Raw genomic sequence first — 12,837 nt, forward strand, 5'->3', positions numbered from 1 at the left:
AAATAAATCAAATCAAAAAATAACTGAGGGGGGCAGGGACTAGCTAACTATTGTGAGTCCATCCCACTGTGGCATCTTCTCGACATTTTTTTCACTAAGCCCCCCCCCCATATTTACTTGCAGGGGCACGAGAGATCTGCGCTAAGGCACTGGCTAAAGCCATAAACCTTCGGGTTTAAGAAGGCTAGAGAGTTAGTTAGTATGTCATGTAGAATTGCTCATTAAAAAAAATGAATGCCAGAACTAGCACACCTTTATTTTTCTCATTTCTTTTGTTATATAGTGGCGACGTGCTTAAGTAAAATCTTTCGTATGTTTTATCAAGTCAATTAAACAAGAAAGAACTTAGAGGCATCAATAAGGTAAGTAAATAAATAAGCAGTTCACTAAGTAATAATTAAAACAGCCCTAAAACAATACAGTCAATACACATACGCATGTCCCGGTGGAGGCACATAGTGATTCGGATCCCACTTTAAACTGTAGGTCCAGTCCCGATTAGCCTATCTGTGCTTAAAGTGGGCTTAAAACAACAACTCAATCAATCAAACGCATGTCAGGTCAGAGGCGCAACCAAAAAATTTTGTGTGGGGTTGGGACAAGTACAGAGAAATGTGCCAATAATAATAATGACATTATTATTATTAGAGTAAATATTATTATTATTAGAGTAAATTTTCCCGCACAATGTACTTTTGAAGGAGAATGCATGATGAATATAATTATATTTTTGTACATATAACATGCATAACTTTCATGTACAACATATGTGTTTCACCTATGCAACATGTTAACACTAAATTGTGTACACATTCAAAGTTTCTTTGATATACAACATATTATTTAGATGCATTGCATAATCAATTCTTCTGCCTCATAAGAAACCAACAGTAAAAATCATGTAAATTTTCTCTGAACAATTGTTCATGCATTTAAGACAAAACTGTTTGGCAGCAACAGTCTGAAGTACATAGTTGGTCTTTCTTCTCCCTCTGGTAATATACAATGTGTTACAGAAAAGAATCATGGGAACGACTGAAGATGACCGGACCCTCCTCCGATTTTCTTCATATTTGGCATACTCACTAATTGAGGCCTCCTAATCACGAATCTGAAGTTAAAAGTGGTCGGAAACTTCTAGAAATTGCAAAATAAGCGAAAATAAGGTGTTAGTTTTCGGAATGGAAACAGTCTATTTTTGCGAATTTTTTTTGTTTCACAAGCAAATATATATATTCCTGATACTACCACGACACCAAATTTTAACTATGTTTGCGTAACCTAACCACACGCCAATGGTTCGTGGGGCTAGCACCAATGGTTCGCGGGGCTAGCATCAATGGTTCACAATTATTTTGCAATTTCTAGACGTTTCCGACAAATTTTAACTTCAGATTCGTCATTAGCAGGCCTCAATTAGTAAGTATGCCAAATATGAAGAAAATTGGAGAGGGGTCCGGTCATCTTCAGTCATACTGAATCATGTTCTGTCCAGATTATCCTTACTGTGCATAAGGTCCCGGGTTCGATTCCCAGTGGAGGCAAATAATGGTTCGGATCCCACTTTAAACTGTAGGTCCAGTCCGGATTAGCCTTACTGTGCATAAAATGGATTTAAACCCCAACTCAATCAAGAATCATATTGCAAACTAACCGAGGAAGAAAATTTTTAGATCTAAATTTTTGCAAACTGAAAACAATATTGATTTAATAGGGTGCAAATAATTTCATGGGGCACCATTGGGTAACAGTTCCTTATATCGGAGACACATTTCTTCATTTTTACAGAAGAAACTACTTACGGAAATGAGTTTCTCTAAAGTTAATAACGTTCGTCGAGGTATTTTCTTTCATCGTGGAATCTATTTGACTGGGAAATCATGTATTTTGCAAGAGAAATATCTCACTGATGCACAATTGCCATTGCTTTCCTACGTGAACTGGATGCTCCATAACCCCCTGTCAGTGTTTCCAACCTTTTTTTTTTTTTAAACTATGCTTACCTAACCTAACCAAACCTAACCTTATCGGAAATGGTTCGTGGGGCTATCCGTCAGCTACCCGTGCATAATGTACAATTTGCACACGTGACGAACACGATACTAGGTATTTTTTGATGAAGGTTGGAAACACTGCATAACCAGAATGGTAGTCAACCTGTGCCTTCCATATTGTGTGTTAAGAAAGCATAATGGCACCTTGAACTATGTTCCGCAATACACAATTGTTAAGTGTGAACTATGCGAAACACAAAATATCCGATTTTAATGTGTCTCTGATATAACGAACTGTTACCCACCATTGCATTCTCTTTTACAATATTTAAAATTTAGACTGTTCATGCCTCTGAACTTAACGACACTGTAAGAAAAGCAGATATTGCGAGCGAAGCTATCAAGAAAATTTTACAAAAAGTAATTTTATGTTTATAAAATTTTAAATTGATAGGGCTATTGCCTCTTGTGCCCTCTTCCCTTGCAGGTACCCTTGTCTGTGTGGAAGAAAAAGTGCAAGATATACGTGAAAACAAATTTCATTACCTGTAAGTTCTCGGGACAACACCTCTCACTCATTTATTTCGTCATTTTTGACATTCGTACTTAACTATTGTGCATTGCGAAACATTCTTTAAGGTAAGATTTTGCTTTTCTCACGAAAATGATTTCAATTTCTAACATTAACAGTAATTATTATTCTTCCTTTGTTTGCTTCCGTAACACACAATATGGCGGGCACAGCTTGACTAGCATTGTGGAATTCAGTGTTTCCAACCTTCTTACACACAAACCATTCACACACAGCCCCACAAATCATTCACGGTAAGGTTAGGTTAGGCAAACATAGTAAAACTTTGGGGTCGTAGTTATATCAGGAATGTATATTTCATTTTTTCATCTTCTTGCAAAACAACGGTGTGGTTGGAAACACTGACAGGAGGTTTCGTCATCAACATCCGGTTCACGTAGAGGAAGAACGGCAATGGTCTTCAAAAAATGCATAAATTCCCGGTCCAATAGATTCAACGATGAAAGAAAATACCTCCACTAACTTTCAAAATGTCACAGAACTTCATTTCGGTAAGTAGTTTCTTCTGTAAAATTGAAGAAATGCGTTGTCCCGAGATCATACAGTTACCCTAATTTCATCTTATGTATACTCTTGTCCTTCTACTCTTAGATTCTGGTAGTCCCTGCTTTTTTTTTTACTTCAATATTTGCCCCCCTTCCCCCTAGAATTGATTTACGTCCAAGGTTGGGGGGCAAACAATATCGTATGTATATATTTTCTAGCATATTTAGTGCTAAAGCATTGTTTTTATGCTGCATGAGAGTCAATATGTTTTACTGAAATAAAATAAGATGCAAATTAAAAATAAGTTTATTTATTTTGAAGAAATTCCAGTTACAGCACAGGAGGCCATTTTACACTGAAATTGTCAACAATGAAAAAGCAAAATAATAATAATAAATGAATCACACGGACTGGATTTCCAATGTCCTAGTTGGCTCTGGACTGGCTACCCACCTGCTAGTTTTGGCCTCACAGGACACTTGTTACCGTACTTGTCGGTACACTTTTGTTCCCAAAAGGGTAAAAATTTACTATCCTTCGGACACCTCTAATTTTTTCGTTTCGTCAATTTTTGACATTCGTACTTACGTATCTGCTTCGCGGAACATTCCTGAAAGTGTATCAACGTTGTTTTGATGAAATTTGAACTATGTTTCCTAACCTAACAGAACTAACCTAACCACGCGCCAATGGTTCATGGGGCTAGTGCTAATGGTTGGTGGGGCTAGCGCCAATGGTTTGCAATTATTTGCAATTTCTAGATCCTGATATAACACGACACCACATTTGAACTATGTTTCGTAACCTAACAGAACTAACCTATCCACGCGCCAATGGTTCGTGGGGCTAGCTATTCTCCGTTGGAAAATTAATTTTCAACGAACAACATGAATTTCAGCTATGAAACATTCCCACATCACACAAAACACCTTCCCGATGTTCGACAATGCTACAGGAACTTATTACGGTGAGTAGTTTCTTCTGTAAAAATAAATAAATGTGTCCGAAGGATAGTAAACAAGTACCCTGCTGTTATTAACAATTAAAAAAGAAAGGCATGAACTAGAAATTGGCAATACAGAAAATATAGTAATCAATGTGTACTGAAGAAGCTTTTAATGAACTCGGATATGCATAGTCATCCACGAGATTCACAGGATTCATTCATAAAAAATAAATGTCAAACATTTAATACACGTGTAATAATAAGGATTTTCATTAATTGCTAATCATATTTGTCACGTACAGTCACGGACACTTCTGGGTTATAACAATTCCATTAACTTTCAATGGAATCGTTCCAACCCAGAAGTGTCCATGACTGTACAAATCTCATCCTTTTGCATACATACCTAAATATTAATGAACTGAACACGAATGCACATCATATCTTAATTTTTCTTTAACGGGAAGTGAACAAAAGCAACCAACACTCTGAAACCGCAGACAAGAAACTTTTCTTTGGCAAAGTAACAGATTATCGTCACATTGGCAAACTTCACTCTGATTGGCTGTTCCACAGAATCCAGTCGGGAAAGCCAGTTTCAATTAGAACATGGCCTAATTGTTAGAACCAGTCAAGCAAGCAGCCCAGTGGCCATGATTTCCACCCAGGTAGCCAGTTCAGCACCAACTAGGACATTCCTACTGGAAATCCAGTTCCGTGTGATTCGGCCTTTAGTAAAACCGTACTAGTATCTCACAGATACAGCATAACCTTTGTTTTTGCTTTTGCAAGTGCGACTGAAGGAGGGTTAAAAGAATGATAGAAGGCTCAGTAGAGAATCATTCCGAGAAAATAAAATCTTGACTATGTATTGAATACATGGTAAAAAAAACAACAAAAAAAAACAACTTGATGGCCCATCAGCTCAACACACTTCAAAAAGAGAACTTTCTCATGCAATCACACAGATTTACTCTTTCAAATTAAAGCACCGCAAGTAGCAGGATTAAAATACAGGGCTACTACAAATGATTCATTCGATTTCAAAGTTTTCCACTTACAGATATGAATGATACATGAAAGTAACTGTAAACTCACAAAGCTTTCCTCACATTCTACAAATGTTCTGTGTGTGCCCGTCTGGCCATATGACACACATCCAAGCGGTAGTCGAGTTCCTTCCATACAATTTGTAGCAGTCCCCTATCAGTGGTCATCAGAGAAGCATTGATGCGCTCCCTGAGCTCTACCAGCATTCTTGGCAGTGGGGGTACGTAAACAAATGCTCTGTTTACATGGTGGTTCTTTTCTCTACTCTCTTCTGAATGCACGCTGCTCTGCAATAACAGATGAACATCTCGCGTATTCCAACACACAAGAACTCTTTTCTCGGTTTGTCACCATTTTATACAGGCACTGCACTCATGCTGCCAACTGGTGTGTCATGATGCTAACTTGGTAAGTTTACAGTTATTTTCGTGTATCATTCGTATCTGTATGTGCAATACTTTGGAAAATACAGTGTTTTGAAATCGAATGAATCATTTATACTAGCCTTGTATTATGAACTCCCCATACACATCTAACAAATCAAAGCAATGAAACAGTACTTAAAAGATCGAGCACTGTATAACCTTCTTTTTACAAATATAGTGTTGTAATCCTGTATTGTATGATATGTTCCATACTCATATATGGGTTAACGGAAATAAAGAATTTATTATTATTATTTCAGAATAACTTCAAACCTGGACCATCTCAGCACCAACTTGATCGATATTTTGAAACTGATTCACGATACCTTCTAATTTTTAATTCCTCTATCATAGCAAGATTGTCATAATACTACCACAATCAATAAGTTCATGGACTGGTGTCTCAAGTGTAGGCAGCCATGCAACATGGTGTATAGTTACACAGATCCACATCACCCCTCAAAATAATTGGACACTATGCACATCTGCCAACATTGGCATAACATGTGGCACGTACCATGGCTAATCCCTACTGCTGCTGCAAGATCGTCTACCATTTATGTGTGTTTGGCATGCACTAACATTGCAACTTCTTCGATCTTGCATTCAGTTCACCTCGTTTGTGACCAACCAGCATGCACATCATTCTCCAAACTGTCTCTTCTCTGCACAAAGCGCTGGTGACACTTAAACAGCACTGTGGCCCAAGCATCGTTGCCAAACTCTTGCTTCATCGTCTGAAATGTTTCACTGGCGGATTTGCCTAATAGAACTTGACATTTGCTCGTTGCTCAAACTGCGACATTCTCGTATTTAACTACCCTTCACAACAGAGACCGTAGTTCTGCTTACACTGCATGCATGCAACTGCCTCTTGCTGGACCAAGAGAAGAACTGATATGGCACCATCCCATGGTGCAACCTTTCCCCTGTAGTGCATCACAGCGACACTATGCACCCAGTCCACAAACTTATTGACTGTACTGCGTATTTGTTTTGTCTGTACTTCAGAAAACTGTCTTTGAAAATAGCCCAAGTTGATGGCAAATCTCTTAATATTCTTCCCCAGGTAGTCTGGAAGCTGGTAATTTGACCATGAGGCTCGTCTTTCTGGGAACAGCATCCTGTTACCCCACTGCCATCAGGGGAGTGTCGTGCACAGCTTTACAGTTCGAAGGTAATAATCAAATTTAATAGAATATACACTGTGTAACAAAAATACAGGGCAAAGCTTCAGGAATTCATTCCTTGTATGTCAAGAAGAAAAGGAAGCTATGTCAGTACGGGTCTGTAAATGCATAATTTCTAAGTAATATGACTTACATGTATGATCATAGCAACTTCAATACATGTATTTGCTAGGAATTGCACATTTCCTGATCCATGTTCATATTGCACCTTCTCAGCACATGAGGAATCCAGTCCTGAATCCAGTGCTTCATATTAATATGCACATATACAATAATAGAAATGTTGTGTTCTGTATGTGTACAGGATAGGAATGAAATGGAGGCAACCAATTCTTTGTAGCCAAACTACTCGAAACATAATGGTGAAGTCCTGTTTTTACATTCCTGAATTTTACATTTTGCTGATTGGAAGTTGTTTTCACCTCGATCTCCTCTGATTGGGAGTTGTTTTCACCTCGATCTCCCAAAGAAGAGCAGAATGGATTTGATTTAGTTTTGTTATTTAGCCTCGCTTTTCTGCCACTTTAGCTAATCGCGACGACGAGGATCAAGGATCACTGACGATACGATCAAATTGATGAAGGGACATTCACAAAGAATAACAATGCCCAGGTCTGGATTTGAACCCGGGACCCCTAGCATCATAGTACATTGCACTAATAACGATTTTACCACAGAAGTCTGTAAGAGAAGAATGGAGTTCCTGTTCAGATGAAATATTCGAGGTAAGAAGTTTAATATGTAATTATTCTCGCACATAAGCCTATATAAATATTTCACAATATGGGCCTCTATATTTTATAAATGACCATGAAATACTTGAAATCCTTTCCTTACCTTTTTCTATATTAATGAAACAGTGACATTTTTATAATTATTTGAAAATTGTAAGGTAGTTTCTAATCACAATGTCACATCACTTCAAAATCCAAGAAATTGAACATAAAAGAGCCTCCCATTTGAGCATTATGATATGAAGAGATAGCCCAGGTTTTGAATCCAGCATATGCCACTGTGTGGATCCCACCTTAAAATTCCAGGTCTTGTCCCAATTAGCCTATCTGTGCATAAAGTGGACTTAAAAAAGAAGGAATTAATTAATTTAACTAAGAATAAACATCTCATGATTTTTTAATTAATTAAATAAAAAGGACATGGCAGAACACCCCTGATGCCCCTATCCAACAGTCAACTTCTATTCAGTTTCCCTTCTCAAATATTACTTTTAACTTGGTTAATTAGGATTCTAAGTGTGGTGTTAGCTAAAACGTTCGAGCACATGAATAATAGTATTATATTTTGTTGATGAAATCATCTAATTAGGCCTGTGGTTAGTATTATTTAACGGTGCCCCTATTGACTTTGTCTGGAAAAGTCTTGAAATTTTGTTTTTATGAAATTTAGACACCCTGCTACTGTCATTTAAAGCCTCATGTCATATATTTGATAGGATACGTGCACTCTCATATGCAAGGGGGGGGGGGAGCTGATGGGGGCTACAGCCCCTCCCAAAATTGTGAGAGCACAAAATTATCAGACGAAAGAAGTTGGGAAAAGATCAAAGTGGTGAATGCAAATTCTCCTTAAAATGACCCTCCAAATACAATTTTTGTTTCTTAACAACTTTTAAAATGAAGGCGAAAATAGCAGTTACATAATATTTTGTAGTGTATCCTGCTCGTACCTAGAATGCAGCTATATGATATAACTTTTAAAATTCCAGCCCCTTCACCCCCTGAAAAAGAAATGTGCATTCACCAATATTATTCACAGTATAAAAAGTATAAAAAACTTACGTGAGTGAGTATAATAGTCGTAAAACTCCTTGCAGACGACGTTTCGCGAAGCTACACTTCGCTTCTTCAGGTCTATCTTTTCAGTATATAAAATACTTCGTCATATATGTAAAAATGAATCCAGGATTAGGTAAAAGAGGGTATTGGGATATGAAATTTAAAATTACATGAAGTTAAAAATGCCATGAAGGCTAAGAGATAATTCTAAAAGAACGGTGTACCCATATTACCATACAGAATGATAGACCTGAAGAAGCGAAGCATAGCTTCGGGAACATCGTCTGCAAGAAGTTTTACGACTATTATACTCACTCACGTAAGTTTTTTATACTTTTTATACTGTGAATATATTTAGTGAGTAAACGCACAAATTTTAAAAAAATACCAATTTTATTATCGATGATGTTCGTGTTCGGTGTACCAAGCACAGCCATCCATTTCATCATTCATCCTTGTTGTTGCGATTAATACAAGAGGTAGAAAATCAGTGTAAAGTAACCAGATTAGAATCGAAGAGAAATGCAGAGAATAGCCAACCAACAAAAATCAGTAAGAACAGTTTCACTATGACACTTAATTACTACTTCTGTGTACTAATAAAGCTATATATCCAACATAGCATTTTGTCAATAGATAAGGTGCATTTAAAAAAAAGGGCCAATTGTTTATATCAAACAAAAAATAAAGTGTAACAACACCGTAATAGTGGTTAGAAACATACATAAACACTTCATCTTTCAACATAGTCACCATTACTTACGTGAAATTTTAAACTGCGTTTACCGCATCCATCATGAATAGTGACCATTATTTTCCAAGCACTTTTGGTATCCTGGAACAAGCTTCTTAATAACCTCTGCATAGAAGTTTGCTACCTGGGAATTCAGCCAGTTCAACACTACCATTTTCAACACCTCAGCTTATTCAAATCATTGAAATGAAAGCCACGTTTTGATGTACAGGAAGAGGTGATATAGAGCAACCACAAGGAAAAGAACCTTTGGCCAGAAGTACCTTCCCCTCCATCAGTTCAACTCGTGCCTTAAGGAAGCATGCTCCACTCTGTTCCCCCCCCCCCCCTTTGTGGGAGGATGATGCACAGGAGTCTAGGGTCTGTGCAGGCTCTTTTGCCTGTGGTTTCATTATGGTTACTAGGTGGAAGGTCTGGACTATATGGGGAGTGATCAAAAAGTTTCCACCTGAACCTCTGAATTGTCTAGACAGTGAGGGCAGCATTGTCATGGTCCCAGAATACAGTTGCTATGACTTTTTCGTGCAGATAGAGTTTGAATTTTTTCTTCTGTGGTGGGTATGAATGCACGGCACCATAGCCATATTTTTTCTTCACTCATTACACTTGGACGTAAACTTCACACGATTCCCGATGACTTTTGGCAGCATTATGATCTTTGGCATTAAGAAATTGAATCACAAACCATACTTCTCAACTGGCAGGATTGTGTAATTGTTCAGCCATTTCAGCAGGCTCTAACTCATAGATAACCAACAGCTCACTAGTGAAAATGTGGTTGCTGGGTGGTCCATGTACCAGCTGATGTTATTGTGCAGACACGGTCCGATCATTGTTGTCGGTCACTTTTTATAATTGGCCCTTTATTTTGAAATTTGTGTTGTAAGTGAAAGTTGACAGAATGAAAGAGAAAAATTGAAATTAATTTCAATAAATTAGTCATTGTTAATATTTTTCTCTTCTTTTTCAGATGGCTCTGTGTGGCTGTTTGACTGTGGAGAGGGCACACAAATTCAGCTGCAAAAAAGTTCAATAAAGCCTGGGAAAATATGCAAAATATTTATAACACATCTTCATGGGGACCATGTATGTTTATGTACCTAATAGAGGTAATTTATAATAAGAACGTTTATGATTGAATCCCTTTACTACTGTAGTTAGATTGAATGTAGTATTTTCATGTGAAATATGTTTGGTTGCATATATTTTCATGTGAAATATCTCTCTCTTTGTACATATTATGTTCCATATTTTCGTGTTGCAAATTGAATTGTTTTTGTGATTAATTTTGAAGGACTACTGCCTTTATTAACATTAACAGCCATCCAGGAACAAACAAAGCAGTGACACACTCACTCCTTTCCAGGTGCCATAGCTTTTGTTAACCCCTTGAGTCTGGATACGCTATCTGCAATGTGCTTTTGCATTGCAGAAGGTGTGTATTTATGCCTTATGTTTGCCTCGACTAGATTTGACTGTGGATGGTGTATATATACACATCCACCCAGATGTTGAGAACATAACAATCACGTTAGGTGAGATTATGACTAAAACAACATCAGAAAAGAGCAAAGATGAAAAAGAAGAAGGAAAATATAATTTATGTTAAAGATAAGAAAAGTTATCTGGTCTCATGCCGTGCCATACTTCATAGGTAATAGAGGTGTTTCACTTGCTTTCGGCCTCTTAATTTCGCTCATAAAAATCAGACTATTGGTCATAATGTGATGAAATTTTCTACGGTCATACCTTGGTGTATGAGAAGTATGGTGACATCATTGGAGATGGCACCACACAGTCTCTAGTCCTTGCGTGAGCATGCACGTTCATCTGGGTGATTCTGCCATTAAATGCCAATCGTACGGACGTGTGCTTTCAGTCTGAGTTCTTGGCCCTGTTGTTATGATGCACCTGATAGTGTGAAAGTTTGAAAGTTGAAAGTTTGTGCTTACAAGCAGTGGTTCGTGATTACAGTACAGTATCAAAGCAGTACAATATGAGTTGATACTCAGTTGAACAGCATGTGTTTATCATTTGCACATACTGATAAAGGAAAGGCCTGTCGGAACATGCCATGGACTATCATGGAACTGCAAGAAAGCATTGAGAACGAATTTGATGCTGTGGCTCCTGATGTGTTGGTGGCTACCTTCTGTGACATGGAGAGGCATGTGCAATCATGCTAATGGCGACCACTTCAACACTTGCTAGGGTGTCACCATGCTTCTCATAGACGAAGGTATGTCCGTAGTAAATTTCATTACTTTATGACCAGTAGTTTGATTTTTATAAGCGAAAATCAGGGACTGGGAGCAAGTGAAACAACTGTAGAAAACTGAAATATGATTCAAGAACAAGGTTTGTGTGATGTGGACAATTTTTTTGTATTTTTTTTTAAAAAAGGTTTGTTTTTGTTTTATGCATATATAGTGTAATCAGGACTGGAAACTATGGTTTGAAGTGTGATTCAAACTACTGAGCAATGTGCCTCCGCTGGATATTGAATATGGGGCCCCTTGATTACAAGGTGACAATGCACCATGCCATCAGGCAATCCCGACTTGCACTAGTTGTTGATCTCTGAAAGCAGTGACGGTGAATGAATCAAAATAAAAAAGTAAAAAGTGTTCCCCTGTGCTTAGCACCATGCCATGAAGGCATATAGGGGGTGTGGGGGTAAAGCCCCACACTTTCTTGATCCGGTCGTGAGTGGGGGTGATGTGATCAGCATCACGCCCCTGACTGCCTTTACCCCCCAGGGTTTCCCCCAGGTACCCATGTTATTCGACGCTGGGTGGGCACCGGGGCCGCTTCCATCGTTAGAAAAGTTCCCAGATTTGAACTGGCCGGGGATCGAACCCGGGACCTTGAGCATGGTAGTCAGATGCGTTACCGACTAAGCCACCGCGGCCACTGAATCAAAATATGAAGAAGAATAATAAAAGAGTGATGAAGGGAAATTTTGTTTTTTAAAAAACTCCATTTTCCATTAGTGACTTGTTCAGAAAATTCCACACTTAAGGGGTTAATGAATGCAGTAGGTAAGGGTTAGGTAAAGTTCCCATTGCACTTTGCACCATTCCATGAGGCATATATCCCCATGGAGGTGTACTGTCCCACACATTCTTCGATCACTGCCATTTTGGAGGTGATATTGTGTCATACCCTTAGGTATGTTGAATCGAACTGGGTGATGTAGTTCACTAATCATTCATCCTCTACAATGGAGCAACTCACTACCCATGGTGAGCCTGATGGTAAGGTGCAAGAGGTAACAACTACATACATATGAATGGCAAAACACAACACTCGAGTTTTAACCCATTCAGACTGGATCAGCATGGCTGAAGGAAACGGTCAGTGGTCAGAAGTAGCGAGCTACTTGTAGCATCGCTACTGTAGCTAGCTACAAAATTTGTAGCTGTAGCTGTAGCGACGCTACATTTTGAAAATTGTAGTTGTAGCTGTAGCGAAGCTACAAAATTCCTGTAGTTGTAGCGAAAATTTCGCTACAGCTACATTTTTTCTGGGCATTTTGAGGTGAATTTTGAATGTGGCAACAGCGTCAGAAAAATCGACAATAACCCTTAATTTTGCAGGAGGTTCA

General features: G+C 38.2%; 1 protein-coding gene across 2 annotated transcripts in view; it reads left to right on the top strand.

Moving 5' to 3' along the window:
• The first annotated feature begins 258 nt into the window (after window positions 1-258).
• Window positions 259-12,837, top strand: part of LOC145982223 (zinc phosphodiesterase ELAC protein 1-like) — a 53,211-nt gene continuing 40,632 nt past the window's right edge. The window contains exons 1-3 of one of the 2 annotated variants that reach the window (XM_083115792.1): window positions 259-362; window positions 6,563-6,670; window positions 10,201-10,316. In XM_083115792.1, coding sequence (XP_082971918.1) covers window positions 6,589-6,670; window positions 10,201-10,316 — 198 coding nt within the window. In that variant the 5' untranslated portion in view covers window positions 259-362; window positions 6,563-6,588. Of the gene's footprint in view, window positions 363-6,562; window positions 6,671-10,200; window positions 10,340-12,837 lie in introns of those variants that run through there. The other variant, XM_083115793.1, reaches the window with a different exon arrangement.

Source organism: Lepisma saccharinum (assembly GCF_977018435.1).
Source record: "Lepisma saccharinum chromosome 15 unlocalized genomic scaffold, izLepSacc3.1 SUPER_15_unloc_1, whole genome shotgun sequence".
NCBI classification, from domain to species: domain Eukaryota; kingdom Metazoa; phylum Arthropoda; class Insecta; order Zygentoma; family Lepismatidae; genus Lepisma; species Lepisma saccharinum.